Genomic DNA, 27,166 nt, shown 5'->3' on the forward strand with positions numbered 1-27,166 from the left:
GTAGTAAGGGACATAAGATTAATTTGTAGTATCTCTGTGTAAAATAGATCTGTTTGAGAATTAGAAATACTTGAGAAGAAACATATGTCCATTCAATGATTTTTTTTATTTGGGGGGGGGGGGCGCATCATGAGGAGATGCAGCACTGGGCATCATAAACCCTAGCTACGCCACTGCGTGGCCAGCACAATAACCAACTGCCTTTACTTTTCCCCAACTAATGTTAGGTATGGACTCAGAGGCACCCTAAAGATCACGAAATTTAAAACCTGGTCTTCACCAGGATTCGAAACCGGGCACCTCTGGTTCAGAAGCCAAACACTTTACCACTCAGCCATCATGCCTCGATATTATAGTAAAACATTAATAGGCTAAGGGGCTCTCTCTGTCCAAAGCTCCTGGTTTTAGAGGTATCAGGATTTCGCCTTAATCCTTTCACTTAAAGTCTATGCCACATGAGCAGGCCAAGCTGGAGTTGGTTGTCAAAGGTTACTCGAACACTAATGGGATGTTTATAATTGAAGTGATATTAATGAGACCCAACACTAATTACATTGAAATAATTTCTTTTTTTTTAACAGCATGTAAAAAATGGAAATTCAGTTGCTTCAGTCAGAGAAACAGTGAACCTAAAGATGCTATAATAGGATCAAGGCATGAGAGAACTGAAGCATTACAAAGTTCACAAAGGTGTGTACAATGGGAAAACTATTTGAAAACTGTACAAAAAGCCAGTTTCCAAGAGTTTGATTTTATTTGATTCCCAAAATGTGCATATTTGATGAGAATTACTTAATTTATTAATATTTGCAAGTACATGTACTGATATTGTGTTGTTTTTTTAATTTTTGAGGCAGCTTTTTTTTTATTGCATGCTAGTGTTCATAGAGTTTGATAATACCCATTTCTGATAAATATATTTTTTTCGATGAGACTTCAAACTGCTTTTGTCAAATTGATAGTAAATATATGTTGTATATAGGTCCATAAAATACAGACCCTAATCATGAATGTTATGAGGGTTTAAAATTAAAAGATGAGAAAATGAGATAAGTTGATTTCTAGCCATGGGCTAAGAAAATCTGAAAGTGTATCTTTGTTGTTTTTAAATAATTTAGTTGTATATGATTGAAACTATCTTTGAACATTTTAAAATTATTAATTAACATGCATTTCTGTGACTGCAGTAGTAAATGTAGAACTGAAGATTTCTGTAATGATATAATCTTATGTGTTGTTGCATGAGTTTTAACTGTGACATACTATGCCAAAAATAAGTTAAAGATAATTGAAATTACTTATAAACAACTACAAACCATAATATATAATCACAGCAATATCTAATAATGGAAAAATTCTTTATTCTTTTTTAAACATGTTTTTTCAATTTTAAGTTACTTACCTCTCTTATAACTCTTAGAACACAATATATTTGTAAAAGAATCACCATTTGAACCATTGGTTCTTGTAATACATTTTTTGTGATTAGTTTAATGAATGCATTGCCAACTAATAGGTTAAATAATCACAAGCTGAATAAAGTGCAATAAATGACACTACAACAGTTTGTATTGATTTTTTTTTACCATCTAACTTGTAAACATATATATATATATATATATATTAAAAATGAGTTTTAATAATAACAAGTCACATTTTTCAGAAAAAATTTAGTTCGGCTTAGCTAAAAAAAAAAACAACAAAATTCTGGCTTAAAGAGTAACTAAATGACTAGGTGACAATAATAAAAATAAAATTCTGTCTAATGCTTACATTGTAGAAGTATTGAAAAATAATGTATTAAATACTTACTCAATAGATTACCACATCTGAATTTCACAAAGACACTGTAAACATCTAACAATCCACTAAAGTTAGTAGGTAGTCATGTATCTTGTCAATATTACTAACTCATTAATACTAATTATGAATGTATCATTGGTATCATCTCATTGTAGGTACTCAGGCAAAAAACTTGTACAATGAATATAAGGCTAGCATAAAATACAGATAAATAACCTCAAACAGACTGATCTTCTGACTGGTACAGGGATCATAAGAAAATAGAAATATTGCCTATTTAAAACTCCAAAAATTAGCCTAATTAACATATATTAGACCTATGTATAATTCATGTGAACTTTGAAAGACTTTTGCTGTTAAACTTGAGATTGATATGTTGGCAAAACTCTGCAAATAAAAAAGGAAAAAAAATTGTATTCATGTCTAAACTTCATAAATTAATGAAATGTATTTTTTAATTTTACAAAGTTTTTTAGCCAATTATTTTCTTTATCATGTATTAATAGAGACTTTAAAAAATTATACATTCATGTGATTAACAAAATATTAGTAAAGTCTTACAGTATTAAAAAGCACATTTTAGTTAATCCACAAAAATTTGATCATGAGGTTTGCCACTTACTCTAAGCAGCACAGTTAAAAAAGAGCAAATGTAAGGAGTGGATACAGTCAAATACAAGGCAAGAAAATACTTAAAACTCAAACCTGCAAACCCACATAAACTCAGAGAAAGAAAAAATTAAAAAATGAACTAAAATGTCTCTAATAGAGTGGATCAGTTATGGGCAAACTTTTTGAGAAGCAGATGGAAACTTTAAAAGATAACTTTTAACCTTAATTCTTGTTGCAACTAAAAAAGAAACTTATACAGTTATAAGACATATTTATAATAAACTATTGTGACATAAAGTTGTGAGTTTGATGATAGTTTTCATAATTTGGTAATTTGGTGTAAAAAGGGAACAAGTTATACTCAAGATTGAACATATTTCCTTCTCTATTCATGTATATGTGAGTATTTCAGACACTTCTTTATATCATTATAAAAAAAAAAAAAAAAGCAAATATTCCACAAATTCACTGAGCATAATAAATTGTTTGAAACTTTTAAGGTGGCCCCCAGATATCACCAATAAATTGATTTTTTCCCATTGTAACTTATATGATTTGCCCTGTGACATAAAGATCTGTGAAATTGCAAAAATTCAAGAGACATATTGATTCTTCAATAGTTGATTATTTCACAGATAAATATATCATCCCACGAATGAAAGACATTATTTTGTTATTTACTGATCATTGTTGCTTGAAGACAATTAAAGCCTTCTTACTAAGAATTCAGATTTCTTGAAATCTTAAAACTGTCTGTGTGTCATGGGATTGAATGGCAAATCTTTAGGATTGGACTGGTTTTATACTCATTATACTTGAATATCACCTGATGCAACCAATATCAAGGAGCAAGTTTAAGTCATAGTTAAATCAAAATGTACAATATTAACTTGATTTTTCAATTCATACTAAACACTTGAATTTTTACACTGTGAATGCATTATTTTTTAAAATATAAATTACGACATGGGATTAATATATATTTTTACTGTAGTTTGCACATCTCTGTCTAGATTACATTTTTTAAATTAAAAAAATTAGATCAAATTAGGAACAAAGAAGAAAAAAAAAAGACAAATAACAAATGAAACAAAGTGTTATTTGAAACTTGTTCTTTACATGAGTCAGTTTAAGATTGTTATGTCATTGAACGTCTCCTGCATTGAGGATACATAGTTATTTAAAAATATATACATTATTTTATTATTCAGCGTTTTACATTCTATAATTTCTTAAAAATGCACTATAAGAAAAATGAAACTTTTAACATGGTAACAATTTTAAACCACATTAGCCAGAAGAAAATTGCATGGCTGCTGAATGAAGGAGTTTAAATTCTATAACTGGCTGAAGAAGTGAATGTGTTTTGAAAAGTTGTTTGGTCATGGTTAGGGCCATTTGGCAACAACCTTGTTTAACATTAGGCCAGAAGGTGTCTATGGTTACTAGATTAAGGTGGCAGCAATTGATGGAGGAAATTCAATAACCATAAAGAGGGAGCCATATTAGTTAATAGGAACGTACACTAATAACATATAGATAATAAAAATAAGTTGTCAAAAGCAACTTTATTTGTATTTTTCAGTAGTTCTTATTCTTTACGGAAAGTAAATGTATAGGTTGAGCCAAATAGGGGTGGTACATTTTATCAAAGTTGTCCATTGGGGCTAAGAATTTGATAAGGTATCTAAAATAATTTATAATAATTATAATTCTTTATAAAGATGACAATGGTATTTCAACGATAACAGGATTTTGTTTTCTTATTCTACAACATATTCCTATTATTGTCAAGCTGGTGTTGCGGATACAAAACAAATTTTCAGAGTCAGAATTACTATGAAAAACAGCATTAAGCATTCCCATGGAAAAGTTACATTTGTTTACCTGCTTCCCTTTGGAGAGCCTAGCCATTTCTGAAAGTAGGTTAGTGTCATGCCACCAAACACAATTTGAATTGGGTTGTATAATAGCAAAGGTGTAGCCAGATAACTGATGTTCTGGTTTCCTTCAAATATAATCTCAATTACTGGAATACCTGAAAACCAGTATATAGCACAAATGAACAAGTAAGTTGTGCTTTATAATCTATGATAAGCTAAGTATGAAAAAAAAAAGAAAAATGATCAAATCAGAATGACTAAAATGAATTGGAAAAATAATGTGTATCGTAAGAATTTAATTTATCCAGTTTATATTATTGTGACATATCAATATTATACTTTGCCCATAATAGGCTAACAGAATACCTCTGTTAGTGTTGCTATTTACAATAAATTATGCTAAGAAATTTTTAATCTATGAATAAATTATATATTTTTTATTATTGTATACATTTGGTAGCTATAAAAATCAGTTGAAATTACAACTTTTTAAATAAAATTGTTTATATTACAAATGACATTTTACAGTAAAGATTTTTGAATTTTCAAAAAGCAAGGGTTGCCCAAGGAATAGAGTTATTTGTGATTTCTTTTGTTTTCATAGCATAGAATTAGTCACTTAAATCTATTTGCTATTGAGCTAGCTTACCAAGTGTAATAGACTTATGACTGGCACAGTACACGACTGCTGCTATATCAGAAGATTTCAACTTAAATAATGCACTAGAGCTCATGACTGCCAGAAACACCATAATACAGATCTGCAACCCAATGACTGAAATATTTTGTGTGTAAATTCTACACAAAGTTTCAAATGCAAATAAAAGTTTAAATAAACAAAACAAAAGTGAAAAAAAATAGGTAATACAAAGTGGAAAAACAAAAACAATCATAACAAAACAACAACAATCACCAGAAATGATTAAATTTAAAAATGAAATATGACCTATACATAAAAAAAGATTCAGTCCAATTTTACCTAATGCAATGTTTTTATGAGATGCTGTATACAATATGGCCAAAGATAGACTTCGACTATATTTTAATACTGTATGAGAGAACCAGAAAAGAAACATCTGTTGCGCTACCAGTAACGCGAACACTGTAAAAGCAACCACAATGTTAATAATTCTGAAAAGCCAGAGACTGTCTTTCTTAACCCAATGAAGAAAATAAACCAGAAAGTCCAATATTGCAAAGGCTACATCGCAAATATGATTTCATGAATATTTTATTATCTTTAAAAGTAAGGAAAAAGTGAACTATGTTGCAGATACTAATTTTGCTTAAAAAAAAAAAATAAAAATACTTTTTTCTCTTATAATATGAATTAGTAATTTTAATTATCAGTTACATTGAGTCTAATTGAATTTTTTTTTTTAAAATTGGCTAGTTAAATAACTTATGTAATTGTAACTAGTGTATTTGATCATCATTAATGCATTCAGAGTACTTAGATCTCATATGCATATTAAAACGATTATTTAATATTTATATTTATTTATACTCATTTAATAGTCTCCATAATTATTTAACATAGATTTTAAAAAATTAATATTTCACTAAAACCAAACCTTTCCAACATTACACAAATCTTTAATAAAAATGTGTGCATGAACTTTTCAGAAAAGTAGTATGATATGTTTATGTTCACAAGTATTGGTTATGTTTATAATTTAAGTAAAGGGCAGAATCAACCTTCGGGTAGCTTATATTTTTGGACAAATGTGAATGTGCTCTAAATTTTATAAAAGGAGATTTCAGAGTAAATATTTTTTTTTTATTTCTTTTCTGATACAAAGCAAGTTACAGATAAGATAGACTTCAAAAGAAAACCTTAAAGGAGGCTAAGAGCATGCTCAAGTTTTTGTGAGACTGTATGGCATGAAATAGAAGGGTAGAAATCAACAATGAATTGATAGATCTAAAAGGGATTTGTTTAAAAAAATAGAAGATTTTTGTTTAAAGAAAATAGTTTTTTGTTAGGGTGTTAAAGCTGCTTAAGTGAACAGCCCAAGTGTGGCACCAGAAATAAATGAGTAGCAATAAAGAAGACTCAAATTTGACCTTCAAGTCCATATGGAATCGGTTTTTGTTAAGATGTGATAGCAGTAATGAAGTGTCCCTGTATATTTAAATTGGCATATAATACTAGAATTAAGACTTACTTAAAAATGTCAGAAAAAGAAAAGACACTGTGTCCAATCCTGATATTTCTCTAGAAAATGAAGCACAAAAAGTTGTGTAAATGATAAAAAATATGAGCCATCTGAAAAACAAAAGTAAAGAAAAAAAAAAAGAACAATTATAAATTAACTTAAAATCAAAATATAAAAATCTTTAAGTTATTTTAAAAAAAACATACAGAATATAAATTTTGAACTTCTTTAAAACATATTGGACTATGTTTTGCATCTTTCTATTTTATAATAAATTATTTTGAAATGACTGTCAATTTTCTTTAAATGGCTAATGGCTAGTTTATTTAAAATTTGTTTTCCAAAAATTATGCAATAATATTTTGGGTTAACAGTTACATAAGCAGAATTAAGAATGTTAATTAAGGTATACATGAAAAAACTTCATCAACAAGTTAAATCTAATTTTTTAAATCTATTGATCCTTACTGGCTGATGCTATTAAAAGGCAAGTTCTTCTTGTTGAGCCATTCCAAGGTGTAAATTCTAACAATCTGGCCCAGTACAACAGGAACTACAACAGTAATAAAAAGCTGCTTGATAATTATTTCTGTGGGAACTTCTATTTCAGAACGGCCAAACTAGACAGAAAAATGTGTTAAGAAAAAACATTATAAAAAAACTGTAAAATATCTATACAGTATTGTTTACACAACTATACACATTATAAACTTAATATTCTGATGATTCTTCAATCTATCCCATTTGTCATCAGCATACTTTTTAATTTTAAATCACTAGTAACAAAGCATTTAACCCCCTAGCTCCTACCGAGGTAGGATACATTGTTTAAATTCTGTTCTTAAATATATATAGAGAGAGAGTCATCTAGCCTTGTTATTAAGTCATATCTAATGAAAGTTTAGCACTTGCAAAAATCCTATTATCATATTATTCACTTATTTGGTTTGAGATTCCATTTCCTCAGATAAAAAAATGTTTTTGGTGCAATCTATGGGCAAGGGTTCATAAAAAATTTGAAGACTTGTATAAGTATAGTGCAAAATTGAGTAAGATATATTTTCTAGGCAAGTGAAGAAAGTTTGCTATCACCAAGAAACAGAAAGTTCAAAGTAAAGGTCATCATTTCTAGCAGTTACATTTGTAGTGAAAATATTTTAGATCAGTTTTCAGCATTTAGGATTAATGGTGGACATGGAGATGCTGATTAAAAGTGAAAATAATGACAGATAGTTAACCAAAAGATAATTAGGAAGAATCTTTTCTATCCAAAATAAGTTTCAGTGCTATTGTGAAACTAAAGAGAAATAAGCTTCAATGCTATTTTGAAAATAAAGATAGTGATGTTTCAATTGCTGCTATTTCATGAAGGTTAAAAACAATGTAAGTCCCATCTTTGATTTAGTTTGGAGTGATTTTGTTTTTAAGAGAAGTCTGTTAAAAAAAAATGATAAGCATCAGATGAAATGTTTAATCATTCTAATGTTGAGTAGCATAAGTTTCATGTGTCAGTTTATTGATAGTTTCATGGTAAAGTTATATTTCAACAGATACATTTTAAAGCATTAGTTATCTAATTGATCCCATAAAATATGTTTGTGTAATTGGACCAGTTGGTAAGTAGACCAAAATTATTCTATTTTGATGTACTAAGACTAAAAAAATCAAGTATGTTGATATACTTATATTTTTTATGCTAAACAGAAAGGATTTTTTAAAAGACATCTACTATAAATAATGTATATTAGCAATGTAGCTATTTTTTTCTTTTGATAAATCCAATAATGACATATAATTAAAAAAAAACATTGAAGTTAAAAACACAACAATAAGAGATAAAACATCAAAGTAAAATCATACCAATTTGTAGAGTGAGAACAACTTACTAGCAGCATAATTAGTGAAGGTGTGATAAAAACTCCCTAAAAGGTAAAAATATATGAATATATAAAATTTTGTCAGTAATTTTTTTAGGTATAAATCAATACACTTAAAAAGGACTTTTATATACAATGAAAAAACAAACATTTTTATTTACAATGAGTAAGTAAAAACAATAGACGTATAATGTCAACTGTAGCAAAAAAATTTGAAGTATATACCATAGTAAATACTTTTCATTAAATTCTTATTGTAAACGAATGCACTGAAGAAAAAAAAACATCTAAGTGTTAAGATATACTTGTGAAGAAAAGTCTAGTCTAGAACTCTTTTATAAGCAACAAGCTGACATCCTAATTTATAAATACAGGATCTAGTTCTTGAAAGAATTCATGTTAAATGCGTGGCTGAAAGACCAAAACCACTTGGCTACAACTTGGAACCTAACAAGGGGAATCACTCTAGCAGAGTTGTGTTTGCTGAGCCCCTAAAGGTAACACAGGAGCTTTTGCCACACAGACACATGCTCAAACCAAAAATGAATAGAAACTGAAGTGACATGGTTTAAGAAAGGACAAATGAAGGAATATTAACATACATAGCATTTAAGCCAAAAGAATTGCCTCTTGTGAAACACTTACTGACTTATATAATATAGGAAAACAATAAAGATTTCATTCAACAACTTACAACATCTTGGAGTCATCATTAAAGAACAAAGTGGAGTCATCAATTCAACAAAAAGCATTCAATTAAAAAAAAGACTAAAAAGATATAATTAAAAAATATTGACACTTTCACTACATGCTATTAATTTAATAACCAAAGCATTTTAAATATTTCAACAATATTTACATTGTACCATTCATAGACACTTTCATCTATAAGAGTAGCAAAAAATGTTGTTCGCAATTGGGTTTTCATATAGTTTTTCAACTTTCTTATCTTCTCACATATACCATAGACTGGAGAAAATGCAGACAAAGAAATCTACTTAGCAATCATAATGTAGCCTTAGCAACTTTCATTGGTGGGAAAAGGGAAGGAGCATTCAGTAATGCAGTGTTTCCTAAACTTTTTCCTTAACGGAACACTTTGATCATTCTGAGTATTCAGTGGAACATTTTTTTAGAGAGATTACTTCACATGGTGGCCTACTAGTTAATAATTCCAATAGTTCGAGGAACACCTATTCAGCCCCCAAGTAACACTAAGGTTCTGAGGAGCACAGTTTGGGAAACAATGCAGTAATGTAACAAGCTACAAACAAAAAAACTAGTCAGGAGATTCAAATATAGTCAGAGCAGCCCAAAAGGTGAAATAAATAATCGGAATAAATGGAGATAATTTAAATTCAACTTACCATCATACTGCCAAAGGCTGAATTAAATAATGCTGCTGCCTGTGGGGATACACAGTTATGTCATTAATTCAATGCTGACTATATTCTCTATCTAAATTTTGTATTCATCTTTTCATATCACTAGTTAGTATCATTTTAATGTCAGTACATAAATTGAAGAAAAAAAAAAGCATTTATTACTATCAATTTACTTACCACATTGCCCCCAACTGCTTTGGTCATCATAATAGCAGAAGATACTGGTGGAGGCATAACACTCAGTATAATCATTCTGTAAAAACATTAAAAGATGTTTCAGTTTATAATGTCATTTCCTTTTACAACTAGCTACAAACTATCTTCAAAATAATCTATTTCTAGTTTATGATTATTTTAATTCACAATACCCATCTACCGCCAAAGGAATTTCTGTTACTTGTAGGCAGCTCTTTCCTGAAGTTTTTTTCATACTCATGCATTCAAAGGGAAATTGTCCGGGAAAGCTCAAGAAAGCTGTTCAGGCATTTCTGCACAATCACCCACATTTAATTACAAAATTTAGTCTTTATAGGAGCACTGAGATTTAGTGTTTTATAAAACAAATGTATATTTATTCACATTATTATTATACTTTTAAGTGCTATAAAAAACAGTTTCCATTCAATGTTGATAGATATTGGGTGAATATAAAGAGTTCACAGTCCTAGCACTTTTTAGTGAAAACTTTGGCCAACACATTAGCAGAGCACAATTCAGAATAGATGTGAGATATGAGTAACTAAATAAAATATACTGGTCAGTTTGTTTTGAATCTCACAAAAGTTCAAATAGATTAACATTTGAAATCCTACTGCAGTGATAAATAATGCTTGAAAAAATAATAAATGGGTGAATAAAAATCAGTAAACAAATGACTTTTCTTTCTTACCCATCCAAGATGGCAGGATGAAGGAATGAATAATGTAGCATCATGACCAGGATGTACATAAAAGCAGGGAACACAACAAAAGTAAATCCTTGAATGAGACAATGAACATCTACTCTAAACAGGGCTGCTTTGAGTGTCTGAAATTTCAAAATATTTTATTCAGTTATACAGTATGAAAATATTTACCAGAACATAGAATTTGGTGTGTCGCTCTGTAACTCATGGCAAACAAAAGTTGATCCTTTGTCTAGAAAATTTATTGCCTTGTAATAAGTGGATTTTGTTTTGTTGTTTTCTTCAGTTATAACAGATAATAAAAGAAAACAAAATTAAATAGCACAACAAGCACAATTTTAGGAAAATTTTAGGAGACTTGTCATTTTTTTTAAAGATTTGAGGAGATTTCGGGAGCACTAATAACACTATTTACAAGTCTGGAATACATCCTTCAGAAATGAAGATTATTTTTTTCTAGTCCACCTCCTGCAGGATGGCAGAGGACAGCTGGGTTTGAACTCTGGACTATTGTGTAAACAGTTCATACCATACAACCATGCACATTTCTTTTTGGAACCTTCTTGTATTATGTGTGTAAATCATATGGTAAAAAATGGATATTTTTTTTTATTTGGCACATCAGCACATTTTAGGCCATTTGGTAAAATAAAAGGTAAATTCCACAAATCAATTTAAAAGAGAGAACAAGAAGAAGAAACAAGGGACTAAAAAGGGTAAAGGTGATTCTTGGAAGAGGCAGATGAAAAGTATACTCATTTTATTCACATAAACAGAATTAAAAGCACTTTTAAATATATAGATCTATAATTCAAAGTATGAAAGCTAATGCTGACTTTTTCACTTAAGGATTTGCTTAGCTAAAACTATACGGGTAATTAAATTATTTTTGAGATAGTTAATGAAAAGTATTTCAATATTACTTTTTTATTACCTCTATTGGAAGTGTAACTCCATTAATAAAAAACAAAAGAAAAACTGCAAAATATTTGCTGGTTATCTCTGGATGGAGTATGCCTGAGGAAACAAGTTAACAAAAAAGATTGATAACAAAATAAAAAATATGTTTCTTAAAATTTCAGAAAACAAATTTAGCAAATATGTCTAGTGGCCAACTTAGAAGGATGTGTTAAGGTAAGGATCGGCCCAAAAATTCTCCCTTCCCTTAAGAAATATTGCAGGCATTCTATTAATGTATGGTACTAATAAAGTTTTCTTGATACATTAAAATTACATTATAATATATATGTAGTTTGCTTTAATGAACCTCCTAGACGGAGTTTTAAACTCAAAAACCTTGGCTACACTTATGGAATTAAGTGACAGTAGTTTGCTTTGGTTTTTGTTTTTTTTTATTGAAGAGGGGGAAATCTGTCAAGAGTAAATGGCAATTTGAATGTTTCTTTGTGAATGATATAATCATGAAGTTCAAAATTGTTCTTAAACCATTTGTGCTAAAATGGCAAGGAACCTCTAAGTAATTTTATTTCATTTCTTGGCAGACGATTTGATCAATTTTTTGCTTTTCATTCTTCAATTTTTCCTCACCTTCTTTATGCTTGTTTTTTTCCATATTTAGTCACGTTTTCAAGTATTTAAGATTTTCAATTTTGATTTACTTTTTGGTGGGAAAATCCTAGGATCTTGTGACTAACTGAATTATATAATGCACATGTGACTGGACAAGCCATCTGCGTTGGCTAAACCATTTATACAGAAAGTGTGGCCAGTATCGCACAGTTAAGTCAGTTAAAGTTTTTTAAGAAAGGTGAGGTGAGGGTCAAATCACATTAATGGGACTTGCTGTCATCGGGCCATTAAGCTACCAGCCCACTTTGCAATAGGTTGAATTCCAATGTAGCTAGTCCGCCCCTGAGAATAGTATAGCATAAAAATAATTTAATTCATTAAATGATGAGCCAAATGTTGGTGAGCCATTAGTCCTGGGAATCATTTTTAATGAACCTGTTGTCAATCAATTAGCTATTAAACATTTGTCTCATGAAACATCTAAGTAATTATTAAACCTTTAGAATGTCTAATTGGACAAAACCTGCTTATTTAACCATATTTGAAGGATAATTGTCCCTTGTTACATGTAACAAAATAATTAATAACCAGTAATTAATTGACAGATTGATTGTTTGTTTTTTTTCATTGATTGTCTATGCCAGTTTTTCCAAAACTTTTGATCTATCTGTACCTCTTCTATAATTTTTGTAATGCTGAGTACCCCTCAGAGCATAATAAATGGGTATTTTAACTCTTTGGCTCCGGAATTAATTCGGAATTATTTGCCACTTTTGGACGGAATTAATTTTTCCGCCATTTCAGAGTGCGCTACTTTGCTTCCATATAACTTGTATAACTTTTTTATTTATTATTGGAAAATAATAAACTTGATATAGAATTAAAGAGAAATGAATGCTCTTTCCATTTCTTATGTTTTCTAGTTTGCAAATCATGTTGTTTTTGTAATTTTGGGTTTTGAATATAAAAATTAAAAATGAAAAACTCACCAACTGACATTGAAAATATCCATCCAAGTGCATGTTTAAAGAAATTTATTGTTCAAATTGAATTGAAATAGCTTTTTTTCTCATTTTTATCCATTTGTTTACAGAACACCACAGAAGAAACAGCAATAGATGCAAAAAATAATAAACTGGAACTAATAATCCAATGTCACTACTTTAACGAAAAAGCCCATAAAAAAAGCAACACGCTTGGAACAAAACACTTTTACCCTAAAACTAGTCCAACTGTACAGCATATATATATTTATAGTATCTTCTTCTAAAGTTCTTCATGTACTTAGTATATAAATATTCCTTCTAGTTGTGATATTCATGGAAGCAGTCAATATGAATGTGTGGGTTCGACTCCCATCCAGCGCAAACATAAACCGTTCTCCCTGACCCAAAGTGTTTACATACTCTGTCTTTCTTTATAATTATAGGTCTCCATTCTATGAAAATGGATCTTATTCTAGCAGGGGTGTTCCATTTAATCCTATGGTCAGCAGAGCTATTTATTTTGCTAACAAGACTATCAACAATGTGATTGTCAATGAAAAAAACATTCCATCTCAATAGATGCAGTGCTGACTAAGTCTAGGTTGACAACCCAATTTCTTGGTGCAATAAATCTGAAATTGTTCTGTTTCAGTGCCTAGATGATAGATCTAGAGATCTACATCTATCTGATTAGATTTAGATCTAGATAATGTAGAGACAGCTAAACTAGTTCTAGATCTACATTGAACATTAGCTGGGGGTGGAGCTGCTTCATCAGCTGATAAACTTCATTATTACTAGTCTAGACCTATAAATTAATTTACTAGATCTAGATCTATATAATTAGATTTATCAATATCACCATCAGATGAAACAAAACCACTGTCATCTGAATTCTTATACTTCTTTATCAAAGAAATATTTAGATCTACAAAGTTTATATGGCCTTGGTTGAAGCTCCATGTTAAAAAAACACGCACACAGAAAAAATAAATGTCATCTCTTTACAAAATTCGTAAAAAATAAAAACACGTTAAATGAAGGAAATTCCAGATGTTTAACAAAGGGAAACTATTTTAGATAAACAATTAATCAATAAAAAATAAGAATTGGAGAAATGGAAACGAAAAAAATAAATTTGAAATAGCCGATGCCCCCAGCGTTGGTCCGACTTTTTACCCCTTTTTTAAAATCAACGCCCTGTGCGTTGGTGCGGAGCCAAAGAGTTAAAAAATCAGCATGGTTAATGAAGTGCAATGCATACCCCCTCCAAAGTCTTCCCTTACCCCTGCGGGTACAGATACCCCACTTTGGGAAACACATGGTCTATACCAATGAATAAATGTGAGAAGTTTAACCTGATCAGAGAAGTGGTGTGGAAGAAATAATGTGTTCAAACTTTTTACCAGACAGATAGACAGAGTGGGTTGTTATAAGCTTTGTACAAATTATTTTAAATACAGCTAGCACAGTAATGCAGTTAATAATAATAATACAGTTAAGTGAGTTTCACTCTATTAAAGTAGATATACTAATTACCTCCCTTGTTGCCAATGCTAGGAGCTAGCTTGGCTAAAAGTATAACACCAATCAATCCAGAGCAAAATTGTAAATTGTTCATTTTTATATTGAATTCTAGATGTAGATCTATCTAGAATAAAAGAGTATGATTTAGATTTACTATCTAGATATATCTAGTTATTTATTTATCTAAAAAAAAAAAAAAATGCATCTCTCATCTCATTCTCTGACAGAATGAGACTCAGTTGTTGTTATGAAATGATTAAAAAAGTAGAGAATTATAGTCTAGAGCAGTGGTTCTCAAACTGTGGTGCATTGACCCCTAGGAGGTTCTTATAGAACAATGAAAATTTAAATAACTTCTTTACTACAAGCCAATTAATCAGATATACTAACCTTAATCCAAATTTTAATAATCAACTCACCCCTCAATTCTGTTTCTATATATTGTGTACTATTCTATGATCCAAATCCAAAGATTTCTACGCTTAGATAATCCCAGCTGGGTGTTGAGCCCTTTTGCAAGTCGACAAACTTAGATCACAATTACAGATGAATCCATACAAATGCAGGAGCAGCTTATTTAAATAATTCCACAAATGTAGCACTTTTGTGTAGCTTTTTCTATTAGTGAAACTTAGTCCCTGGGCAGGTTTAGACTGTATAAAGGGGTCCCAGGGTCTGAAATGTTTGAGAACCTCTGATCTATAGACTCAAAAGACTCAATCTAGATCTATTCTAGGCTTTATTATTTATTTTTACGTCTCAGCAGATTAGATTATACATTACAGTAACAATTAGAAACATTTTTAAAAATTTACATTTAGATCTAGAGAGATAGATTCTAGATATAATACTCTAGAGGTCTAGACATTTAAGGGAAACTCTGATGGTTTTTTAAATTTGAGTTATTGACATGTTTAAATTCCATTACCATTTTTTTATTTAAATACTTAGAAACATTTATATTTAATAAATAAGACAGTAAATTCTTGACATCTAAAAAAAAAAGAGGGTTCTTTGAGATTTTGTTTTAGGTTAGACATACGTCACTTCCCTCTGCAATTCTGAATGCGAATCTAGATCTAAACAATTGAATCGCTTCATTCTTACCTGTGCTGTTAGACTTAGTGACTTAGTCCATAGCTATGGTACAGTTAAATATATATAGAGAGAGATCTAAAAGCATTAGGATAATTAACTACACCCCTCCCTGTCCCAAAACGTAAACATATTGTGTGTCTGACTGATTCTAACAAACTGGTCAGTGTAAGGCTAACCTAGGCTACGTGTAGTCAGTAATGACAAGACAACCAAACGATAGTCATGAATAGTGTTGTTGTGTGTTGAGTGGTCAGGCAAGAAAATACACACTGCCATGGTTAAGCTAGCATGTAGATCTACTCTTAACACATTACTTTTTTCTTTGCATACAAAATCTAGATATAACTGCATAGACCTAGATCTATTTCTTTTATGAGATCATAAACTTTACAGTACAGCTTTCCGTTATAGAGAAAGTAAATAAATAGAATAAATTTAATTTAATGTTTGTGTGACATCACATGTGCGCAGAAAAATTATGTCAGAAAAACATCAATAACTAAGTTATTGTTGAAAATAAAATATAAAAAGAATAAATATATTCATTTTCTGTAAATCAAAACACATATATTAGATCCAGATATATATATATATTTATATATACCGTCACAAAAAAGCACTGTATATTATATATATATATTATAATATATATATAATATATATTTACAAAAAAAGCACTGTATATTATATAAATATATATATATATACCTTTTCAATGTGGGGAAAAAAATATTATTTTTCTCTTTTCTTGTATTTTAACGTTTATTATTAATTTATATTAGTAGTTAAAAGTAGGTACTTAAATAAAAACTCAATATATATTGTAATGTAAACTAATATAGTTAGAGCTTTTTGAACCGATTTTATTGATACCTCATTTATGTTTCTAAGTTAATTAGAACAGAAGTTATAGCAATTTAGTGGCGAAAACTTTGCCTCGATATATTTAACAAAATTTTGTGACCGAAAAAGGAAAATTTTTACAATAAAAATGCTGTAACTTATTAACTATTCGAGTTATCTGCATGGATTTTCACCAGAAATGCATGAATATGTCCTGATATTTATTTTAATTTCAAACAAGTGATAGACCATGACTAAAATTTTCTTATTCATTTTTAAAGTGAGGTTACTTGTAAAAAGAAACGATCAACAAAGAAGTACTTTTTCACATTTAAAAGACTGTAACTTTAGAACCTTAAGAGATAATTGAATACAATTTTAAACAGAGATGTTTAATTATCTGTTGATACTTATTTTACTTTTAAATTATAGACAGAAGTTCAAGAAAATATTTTCCACTTCATGACGAGGCACCACATGTATGTCAAAAAAAACACTTTTTTCTCTGTTAAAAAGGCTGTAATTTTTTAACTTTTAGAGATATATGAATAAAATTTTCAACACAAATAAAGGAATTTAATTGTGTTGTTCTTTTTATTATTTTGAAACCTGAGATTGAAGTTAAAATTTTTGTTTCTTATAGATCTGTGGCGACAGTAAGTAAATACGTCACCAGATCGAAAACAATTGTCCAATATGAATTTTTTTGCTTGCGCCCAAGGATGGTGTCAGAATATGTAAAAGTATTTATTACATACCTGTCTGTTGCTGCCACATTAGTGTGTATGACAATCATGTCACACAGCAGCCTCCTTAAGTTATGCCCATTTTTTTATAAGTATTTTTTATCTTTTTCTTGTGTTATAGTCAGTGCTTTTTTTTGTGACAGTACGCACCACTATGCGTACAGCACTTTTTTTCAATGTGGGGAAAATTTTTTTCTTTTCTTGTATTTTAACATTTATTATTAATTTATTAGTAGTTAAAAGTTAGACTATTCATCAATGAGTACCAGCAGCTATTTTTGTACAAAAAGAGAGAGAGAGAGAGAGATTATTTTATATCAGTATATAAAAAATTCAAATTGTCAAAACCATCATTGGCAACATATAACGGACATTTAAAAAGTTACAGATGTTGAGCAAATATTAACGTCATAATTTCAATATGTTTATCATATAATATTCATACAAAAAGATGTTTGTGATGAATGTCATTGACTATTTCAATTATCCTTCTTTCTGTTTACATAGATAGATGTTTTTTACATAACATTGCGTATAGTGTACTGGCACCTTTTTCAATGTGGGGAAAATTTTTTACTTTTTTTGTATTTTAACGTTTATTATTAATTTATTAATAGATCTAGTTAATCTAGTTAAAAGTTAATATAGGCAATTCAACACTGAGTAGCAGCACAAATTTTTTTACAAAGAGAGAGAGAGATATTATATCAGTATATTAAAAATTCAAATTGTCAAAACCACCATTGGCACATCAGAGTTTCCCTTTAAATTAACTAAATTGTTCTTGATATGTTATTATCACGATTGTGTAATAATTAGATCTAGATCTAAATAATGAATAAATGATCGATGATGCTACTTTTCTTTTGATTTGATAGATAGTAAGTAATGATTCATAATCATATTAATAATTATATAGACCTTAGTTATTTATAATTATTTTGATAGCCGTCACCGTACCTAATTTGCTTTGCATCTCTCTTCAGACAAAGTGTAGAGATACGTGATTCTAGATCTAGATGGATTTATTTTTTAAATCTAGATCTATAAAATAGAAATTTAGATATCTTTAAATATCATAGTATAATCTAGAATCTAGATCTATCATTCTAGACTATGACAATGTAGTCTAGAAGAAATGTTTCATTTGTTTATTTTTTTTCCTCTTTCGAGAATTAAAAACTAAAACCTTTATTTTAGATTATAAAAACATAGACTAGATTTAAAAACTAGAGTTTAATAACAAGACTATAATAATACACAGATCTAAATCTATCTAGAGTCTAGATCAGTAATATTTTCTTTATTTAATACTATTTCATTAATTTTTTTTTTTAATTTATATTGAAACTATATGATAAAATGATAACTGTATAGCCAAGACCTATGTTTTGTTTCGCATATGACTGCTAAACTAAAGAAATCCAGATCTTGACTCTAGATCAGATTGTTTACATCATGGCGTCCGATAATAAAACGAGACTCAACAAGCACTCTACTGTTACTTTTACTCTTCCTATATCTTGTCAGATTTGCCTGGGAAAAGTGATTTAACTTTATTTATGAAACATAGATTTTAACACTTTACAAATATCGTTTTTATTTTATTTTCATCACCTTAAATGAACTTTAAAAAATATCCGTTGGTTGCCAACAACATTCAAATTGTCATACACTCATTGTTTTAAATTTCAGATTCTTAACTTGGACTTGGAGCAAGTTTTTGTTGTTTTATTTTTTCAGATTGTCTCTGAACTAGAAATAACGTCTGTAACATATAGATCTATAACATGATAATAACATCATGGTCTAGAGCTATAACAATGTTTTGTCAAAAAACAACTTTATTGACTTTACAGTACTTTACTCTTTAGCAGATTAAATTATTTTCCAACTTCAAGGCTAATTTGCATTGATAAATTTAAATTTTAAAAAGAAATTGAGGTGCCATTTAAATTAGCTTAACATTGCCATTTAAATTAGCTAATACTAGTGTCTGCCTAAAGTGGATAAATTAGGAACCTGGGGCATTCATTCATTCAAAGAGGATATATGGTTTATGGTTTCATAAGGGTGGACACAGTGTCTGCAAGGGGGAGTTCTATGGAATTTATTTATTAAGATGGTAATTTAATAGAGGGTAGTGTCCTGTTCTTAGTTGGAAGATATTATAGGTTGCTCTTTTAGGGGGAGGAAGTTAATACTGTCCAGTTTGTTAGGCATGGTCATTTCTTTGTACATGGCTCTGCCTGTGTTTCTTGATGCCCGTTGGTTGAACCACTCCTCTTAGCATAAGGGTTAATAAAAGAAATTTCTATAAAAATCAAAATGGCAGGAGCACAAGTCAAAATTACAAATAATCTTGCTACAAGAGATGACAAAACATTATCCAACAGCTAAATGATTTCTAATTGTGTTGTTTCGACACTAACGATTTTAATTATCTAAGACTCAAAGCCCTTGAGGATGTCAAAGTTAACAAATGTTAAGAATTAGTGATTACTAAAGAGCAAGTCTGCAACATTTTAAAAAACGTCAACACAATGAAAGCTGGTGGGCCTGATGGAATAAAAGGCTGAATCTTAAAAGAATGTGCTGAACAACTAGCTGAACCTTTCCTAGAGATTTTCTCCACTTCATTACTAAACCATGAGATACCATCTGTGGGGAAGTCATCAATAATTGTACCTGAGCCAAAGGTTTCCAAACCAAAGGAAATGAATAAATTTAGACCTGTTTCACTTACTTCCATTGTGTTTAAATGTTTCTAAATAAAGAAAAATTGGTTAAAATGTTTCTTCTGAATGACCTTTGTAGTAAGTTGGACCCTTTACAGTTTGCTTACCAAAAGGGTAAAGGTGTAGACAATGCCATCCTAAATATTTTAAATTGTGTCTACAAACATATGGACTTACCAAACACTTATGTAAGATTGTTCTTTATTGATTTCTCATCAGCTTTTAATACCCTACAACTTTATTTACTTATTGAAAAATGAAAATGTTGAAGATTAGTCGACATATAATACTATAGGCTAATGAATTTTTGACCCAGAGACCTCAGATGGTTAGGGTAAACAATCTACTATCAAATGCACGCATAGTTAACACAAGGGGGCCCCAGGGGGCTGTGACATCACCATTGAGGTTAATTTTGTACACCAATGATTTTCAATCCAAAAGTCCTTTTTGCTCCTTCACAAAATTCGCTGATGATGCGGCTCTTCTTGCCCTGCCCTCAGAGAGATCAGACGTAAATGATTATTTGAGAGAAATAGAACATATTGAAAAATACTGTAAAGATAATTTTTTATTTTTAAATGTAAAAAAACAACAAAGAAATGATAATCAATTTTCATAGGGAAAAGAAAGAAAATGATATTGTTTCTGTAGCTGGAGAGACTACAGAAATAGTGCAAACTTTTAAATACCTTGGTACTATCCAAGACAATAAACTGAATTTTACTGCAAATACTGATTACCGTATATCAGCAAAAAAGAGACAGCAAGGATTATGTTTACGGAGAAAACTGTCCTCGTTTAATGTTAGCGAAAAGGCCTTGGCTATGTTTTATCACAATTTAGGAAGATTCATTTATCCCTGCATAGAGTCATTAATTATGGTATATTCTTGATATAATAAACTAGTTCTGCATATGAGTTTATATGAGCGGTACTTTACAATGCTATATTTTTCTCAGGTTAAGAAGCCAGTGCTCTGCCCAAATCTACATGTTTTCTGTCAGCTTTGTCTGGACATTTGGCTGAAACGAAACAACCAGTGCCCAACTTGTAGGGTTAATATTGGCGCAGACAACCCTGTGAAGCACATCATAGGTAGATGTTTATTTCTTAACAAATGTCATTCATTTTTCTACCAGCTTGAAAAGTTAGCTGTACATAAATTACTACTTTAACTTCCCTCCATCCTTTCCTCTTTCTCAAATCCCAATGTGAAAAAACTAACCATTAAGGCTGCCAGGCAAGTCTATTTCTTTGTTAGTCCTAACATAGAAATTTAAAACGTTGTAAGTTCACTTGATGTAGTTAAATAAAACAATAGCAGAGAGAGTGGCAGACTGGGTAAGAGTATCATCACCAATTATTGTATAGTTTTATATTTATTTGTCTAGATAGGAAAGGTTGGGGGGGGAGGAAATACAATTCCATGTTGCACTAGAATCCAAACTCTACATAAGTATTAGAAAATGTGGCAGTTTTAGCACTATTATTATTGCCATGGAAAGATGGTGAATTAAATATTTATATTAGTTTTTGTGTTGGGGTAAAAACATGTTTTTCTTTCTTTCTTGTTTCTTTTAATCTACATTTTAAAGAAGCTTTTTTGAAATCTTCTAAATGTTTCTAATTATAAATACAAATTTTGTTAAATTTCAGTCAGTAATTATTTTGCATCTCATTTTGCTCTTATTACTAACATAGGTGGCCAAGTTGAAGATGAGATTCCGGATAATCAAAGCACCCCTGAACTTCGAAGAATCCGATTTGATTTGCTCTACCATGAGTATGAAGACCAGTTTGAAAAGATGCGAAAAGAAATCATCATTCTTAAAACCGAAAACAACATTTTATCTGCCCAGCTTGGAGATGCAGAGGTAGAGATCAATAACCACAGACAGGGTAGCAGTGTTCAAAGTAACCTTATAGTCAAAAAGTCACACCAAGAGGCAGACGTAGCTAATCTTTTAGCTTTGACAAAAAATTTACAGGAAGCGCAAAAGCTTTATGCTGACATAAAATCAGAAATGGCCAATTTGAAAAAAGTAAATATTGTATTTTTTTTTTTTTTTTTTTTTTTGATGTTGTAAGATGTCTTCTTCCTTTGGTCAGAAATGCTACGGTTTTAAGTGTTACAACTTTAACAATTGGCTTATGCTGTATGCTGGCTCATTCTAATTTGGCTCTTATGTTTTATATTAACATCGTAACTTTTCAAGTATGTATATGCTTACTAGCAAATATGTTTAGAACTTTATTAACTCTTTATGTGCTTACTAGCAAATATGTTTAGCACTTTGTTACCTCCCTATAAGATTACTAGCAAATATGTTTAGCACTTTGTTACCTCCCTATAAGATTACTACCAAATATGTTTAGCACTTTGTTACCTCCCTATAAGATTACTAGCAAATATGTTTAGCACTTTGTTACCTCCCTATATGATTATTAACAAATATGTTTAGCACTTTGTTACCTCCCTATATGATTATTAACAAATATGTTTAGCACTTTGTTACCTCCCTATAAGCTTACTAGCTAATATGTTTAGCACTAAGTTGACTCTCTATATGCTTACTAGCAAATATGTTTAGCACTTATTTGACTCCCTATATGCTTACTAACAAATATGTTTAGCACTTTGTTACCTCCCTATATGCTTTCTAGCAAATATGTTTAGCACTTAGTTGACTCTCTATATGCTTACTAACAAATATGTTTAGCTCTTTAATAACTCCCTATGTGCTTACTAACAAATTTGTTTAGCACTTCATTGTCTCTGTTGATCATAATTATAAAAACAAACTCTTACAATGCTATGTTACAGTTATCATTCACATAAGATTTTTTTTAAAGTGCATTGACCATATCCTTAAAGTAAAACCTGCATCCTAAATTTCCATTATTTTTTTTTTTTTTAAATTGTCTTTTCACAACAGGAAAATTCAAAATTAAAGGATGAAAACATTAGTTTAACTCAAGAAAATCAGACCTTGCGTCTGGAGCTGGCCCAGAGATCACCCAAAAAGTAAGTATTCTCTATGAATCTCATAATTTATCAACTTAAATTTTCTATTGTATTTATTATTTATTTATTTTTATTCAATACTTTTTTTTTAAATATAAAGCAGTGTTCTCAGAAAAGATCATGCTTATAACAGTTTACTTGGTGGACAGGTTTTGGGATTTTGAAAGATAGTCATGTATTAGTTGAAAATAATTAGATTTTCCTTCCTATTTTGGTAAGAAGAGATGGATGGTGAGTACTTGGAAATATAAAAAAAATCTCCTTCAAAGATGTTAGTGAGGAATAAATTGTTTAAAATGCTACCATAGGGTCAAACAATTTTTAAAAAATATATTTCTTTATTATTTATTTGCATTAGGTTTGGACGTTTTACTGTGGCTACTTTGGAAACAAAGATAGCAGAGCAGGACAAAGAAATTCGGCAGCTTAAAATGGCTTTAGAAAGAAGTGATAGTTATATTGAGGAGTTGGAACAGCAACTAAAGAAATACAATGGAGAAGATAAAGTTTTAGGAAATAATAAAAAAAGAAATGATGTAAATAATAAGTCTGATAACTACTCTGTCAATTTGTGGCCTTCATCCTCTAAAAGTAAGCCTGACTCTGCAGCATACAATGTCACTGTATCACAGGATAGTGCAAAGAAAGTTTTGTTTGGGAGCTCGAAATTAGTAAACACAAAAGAACACAACAATATAAGATCTACAGATCAATCAACAGCAAAATGTCTTACTGACTTGGACATGGCTAGCAAAAACATCCTTAAGTCAGCTAAATCATCTGACTATATGGAAGACTCTCCACCTCCAAAAACAGAAAGGACCCCAAAAAAGGTCCAATTTAATGTTTCTACTGTTGAAGAACAATCTAATGCTGTGTCAAGCTTTGAATTAGAATTGCCTAGCCCTTTAGACAAATCTTCACACTTGAGGAGTCGTACAAAATCAATAAATACTGACAAAACTGTGGAAGGTATGAAACCTCAGGAAGACTTCAGTTCTAAAAGCGATGAAGAGTTCCAGAAAACGATTGCAAACTTGCTTAAGATAAACTCATACCAAACTGATCTAGTCACTACTTCTGAGATGGAGGTCAAGAAATCCAATGTAAGAACAGCTGAAATAAAGGCACCCAAACTCACTGGAAATCATGCAGATCAAAGCAAAGACAGCAGTCATCTTAGCATCCCTGAGCCAGGGAGTTTTGACCACCTGTTGGGCTCTGGCAACTTGGACTATTCTATGACCCCAGAAATGACAGACTGCATAGAGCTGATGAATAGGGCAGAGAAAAATGTAAATTTTCCAGCTTCTGCTAGCCAGTCCCTGTCTATTACCAAGGAAAGCACTAATGTTGCTCAACATGCTTCTACAATATCTATTGCATCCCAGAATTCATTGGCTCCAATCTATTACCCTCCACTTTATGCAGCTCCACCTTCTCAGTATTCATCACTACCCAACCAAGGCAGCTTGTGGCAGCACCAGTTTTATAGTTCTTTAAGAAGTAATCCTTACCCTTTGACTAGTTTAACCCATTCTCAGGCCCCAATGAATCATACTCAGCAGATGCCCCAAAGCAGCCTATATAAAACAACAGACAGTAAAGTAGCTGGCATCAAGGATAGTTTGTCTGAGAGGGTTATATCCAGCAGAGACTTCCACTTCAGTGAGCCAGTACAAGTAGTGAAAGATTTAACATCTTTACCAAATCCAGTTAGTTCTTCATTGCATTTCAGATTTTCTGAGCCAACGCCTTACTTCACATCAAGCCTCAATACGCCTCATCCATTATCAAATATGCAGACTGCAGCCAACTCAGTAATATTTTCTTCATCCTCTTACAGTAAGCCATCTGTCACCATGACCAGAACTGCCAACCTTCATTTTGTCTCAGGTCTGCCTTTAAAATCACAGCCCACCTCATCATCCACACCCAACTTAACCATGCTTGGACTCAGCACAACAGAAAGACCCCCGTCAAGTTCAATCCATGGTGTGGGGGCTGTTTCCCATTACAAAGGAAGTGGCATGACCTATCCAAGCTTATTGTTAGACAGCATTCTGAGTCCATCACTCAATAGCTCCCAGTTGAACTGGCCCAGTGAGTCTCATGGACCTGAAGACACACCCTCAAGTCTAACATCTACTAAGCTTAAACCAAGTGATAACAGTTTAGGCGCTGACACTGATTTCAGTATGTCATCAACTTCTCCATAGCTTCTCTAAATTTAGGTATACTTGCTCTGGGTCCTGTTGCAACATTATTTTCTATTTAAAATTATTTTGTATGCATTTGATTCAAATTAAATTTTAATCGAAATTGATTTTTTAACAAGGCATTAAAAATATATTTTTAGTAAATTTTCCTGCCAAAATATTTCTTTTAACTGCAGTTATAGTTATAGTTAAATAGAAAATTGCATCTATGATTTTTAACATAACCTCTTGTGTTGCTTATTACTTGTGAAGTGACATAAGCACTACTTATTCGCCATATTTATTTTTAAAACGTTATTTATACATTAGAGTAAAACTATATCTTGTTCTGTTGTGGTATACTGTTATACGTTGTTGTATTTTTTTCAAAACTGACTAAATTTCAAATCAGTGATCTGAATAACAAGGTTTTTCTGTATTTAATTTAGCTTTATAATAAAAGGTTTTACATCTTTCAGATGTTCCTTCAGATTTGAATATAATTACATCTTAGCGCAAACCTCCTGCAGTGGGCAGGGTTCGAACCTGAAATCACAGACAGTCCAGAGCGCATTCCACATGACCAGGCAGTCATCCATAATAAATCAGTAACTTACTTTAAACTTCTATAGCTCATGGAGCCAAAATTCATGAATACAAAACTTCTACATATTATAAGTAGAAAAGCTATAGTGCTCAGTTTGCTTGATTTAGCATCTTGTTACTCTTATAAGAAGCTTGGATAACCTTGACCTCGTGTGTTTGTTTTTGTTTTGTTTTATATGTTTCTGATACTATTTTCCCTAATGAAAATTATTAAACCTCAGTAGGCTATGATAGTGCACAGGCTTCAAATGCTGGACTATCATAATGACCAACCGTTAATCTCATTGTCAAAAAAGGCTTATAGTATGTATATATATATTTATTTAAACATCAGCAATGAATGATCATGTTTCATGCTTTTGTTGAAGTCAGATCACCTCTAGGTATTTTCACATAAGTTTTGGTATTGCTAATTGTGAATCCTGACAATGAACTATTGCCACTGTAATGCATTATATCACTTCCTGATGTACTTTTTGTTTTTTAGATTGTAAATGATGTTCATGCCAATCTTCACACTTCTGAAAGTTTATCCTTTTTTATAATTGTCATTCAACTTTTATATAATTGACTTCAATGATCAAAGTTGCAGGAATGTATATAAGTAGCTTTAAATTCATATTTTACATGGCCAGCAGTGTATCTTTTAGCCGATAATTTGTATGTATGTAATTATGATAAAATAATGCTCTATAATGAATAATTTATACATTACAATAATATATTGATATCAGTTTGCTTGTTCTTTGTTCTTGACATTAAAATATTTTTTAACTGATTGAATCTACTTCGTCTCATGGATTAACACTCTTGGTTTTTCATGTTCCAATAACCTTTTTCTAGTTTGTTTTCCTTAGCTGGTTTTATTACAGTTATCTTTTTGAGATTCCGTATAGCTTTAATTTGATTGTAGATTGTTTTACCTTATATTAGTAGGATCTGTTATTCCTTATAAGTGCAAAGCAACAGAAAAAAAATCATAATATAATTTTATTTTATTACAAAATATTTGAACTTCATGGTATGTTCTCCTATGGTAGAACATGCTCATTATCTACACATTTTTTGTGATAATCAATGTTGATTTTTCGAACATGCCATCTCTCTACATCTTCTTTTTTCCAAACTCTCTGTTTGTTTTAACAATTTAGTGATGGGCATTAATGTCCTAATCCAAGCAGCTTTTCATATAGCATCTAAAGAAGTATTCACACTGTGAATGCACCCAGGCACATATGCACTG

At 30.5% G+C, this 27,166-nt stretch overlaps 2 protein-coding genes across 7 annotated transcripts; one reads left to right on the forward strand and one right to left on the reverse strand.

Moving 5' to 3' along the window:
- Nucleotides 1-1,627: 1,627 nt before the first annotated feature.
- On the reverse strand, nucleotides 1,628-18,509 carry LOC106076217 (sodium/bile acid cotransporter 7-B-like). 6 transcript variants are annotated; one of them, XM_013237080.2, is made up of 13 exons: nucleotides 18,314-18,509; nucleotides 14,679-14,786; nucleotides 11,558-11,640; nucleotides 10,609-10,745; nucleotides 9,897-9,972; nucleotides 9,702-9,740; nucleotides 8,344-8,379; nucleotides 6,926-7,077; nucleotides 6,467-6,567; nucleotides 4,948-5,073; nucleotides 4,303-4,453; nucleotides 3,535-3,572; nucleotides 1,628-2,190 (listed from the first exon to the last, which is right to left on the reverse strand). In XM_013237080.2, exons 1-12 carry the CDS (start codon nucleotides 18,327-18,329, stop codon nucleotides 3,554-3,556), a joined length of 1,044 nt encoding a protein of 347 aa, XP_013092534.2. In that variant the 5' UTR covers nucleotides 18,330-18,509; the 3' UTR covers nucleotides 1,628-2,190; nucleotides 3,535-3,553. The 6 variants fall into 6 exon arrangements, 5 of the variants coding, with proteins under 5 accessions (XP_013092534.2, XP_013092531.2, XP_013092533.2 ...); XM_013237077.2 differs by lacking the exon at nucleotides 3,535-3,572; XM_013237079.2 differs by lacking the exons at nucleotides 3,535-3,572; nucleotides 4,948-5,073 and adding an exon at nucleotides 5,278-5,400.
- A 269-nt stretch (nucleotides 18,510-18,778) lies between these two features.
- LOC106076212 (uncharacterized) lies at nucleotides 18,779-26,656 on the forward strand. The gene is made up of 5 exons (XM_013237066.2): nucleotides 18,779-18,898; nucleotides 21,054-21,189; nucleotides 21,796-22,136; nucleotides 23,031-23,119; nucleotides 23,478-26,656. Exons 1-5 carry the CDS (start codon nucleotides 18,812-18,814, stop codon nucleotides 25,336-25,338), a joined length of 2,514 nt encoding a protein of 837 aa, XP_013092520.2. The 5' UTR covers nucleotides 18,779-18,811; the 3' UTR covers nucleotides 25,339-26,656.
- Nucleotides 26,657-27,166: the final 510 nt, after the last annotated feature.

This window comes from Biomphalaria glabrata, chromosome 8 (genome assembly GCF_947242115.1).
Source record: "Biomphalaria glabrata chromosome 8, xgBioGlab47.1, whole genome shotgun sequence".
In the NCBI taxonomy this organism is placed as follows: Eukaryota; Metazoa; Mollusca; class Gastropoda; family Planorbidae; genus Biomphalaria; species Biomphalaria glabrata.

What these genes read in the sequence shown, in the direction of transcription:
- LOC106076217 (XM_013237077.2), bottom strand. An exon ending in GAGTTACACTTCCAATAGAG is followed by an intron (nt 10,746 to 11,557) that starts GTAATAAAAAAG and finishes TTGAAATTTCAG; the next exon opens with ACACTCAAAGCAGCCCTGTT. An exon ending in AAGCAGTTGGGGGCAATGTG is followed by an intron (nt 9,741 to 9,896) that starts GTAAGTAAATTG and finishes GTATCCCCACAG; the next exon opens with GCAGCAGCATTATTTAATTC.
- LOC106076212 (XM_013237066.2), top strand. Translation starts at nt 18,812, where the DNA reads ATGGCGTCCGATAATAAAACGAGACTCAACAAGCACTCTACTGTTACT. An exon ending in GTCAGATTTGCCTGGGAAAA is followed by an intron (nt 18,899 to 21,053) that starts GTGATTTAACTT and finishes TATTTTTCTCAG; the next exon opens with GTTAAGAAGCCAGTGCTCTG. An exon ending in GCCCAGAGATCACCCAAAAA is followed by an intron (nt 23,120 to 23,477) that starts GTAAGTATTCTC and finishes TATTTGCATTAG; the next exon opens with GTTTGGACGTTTTACTGTGG.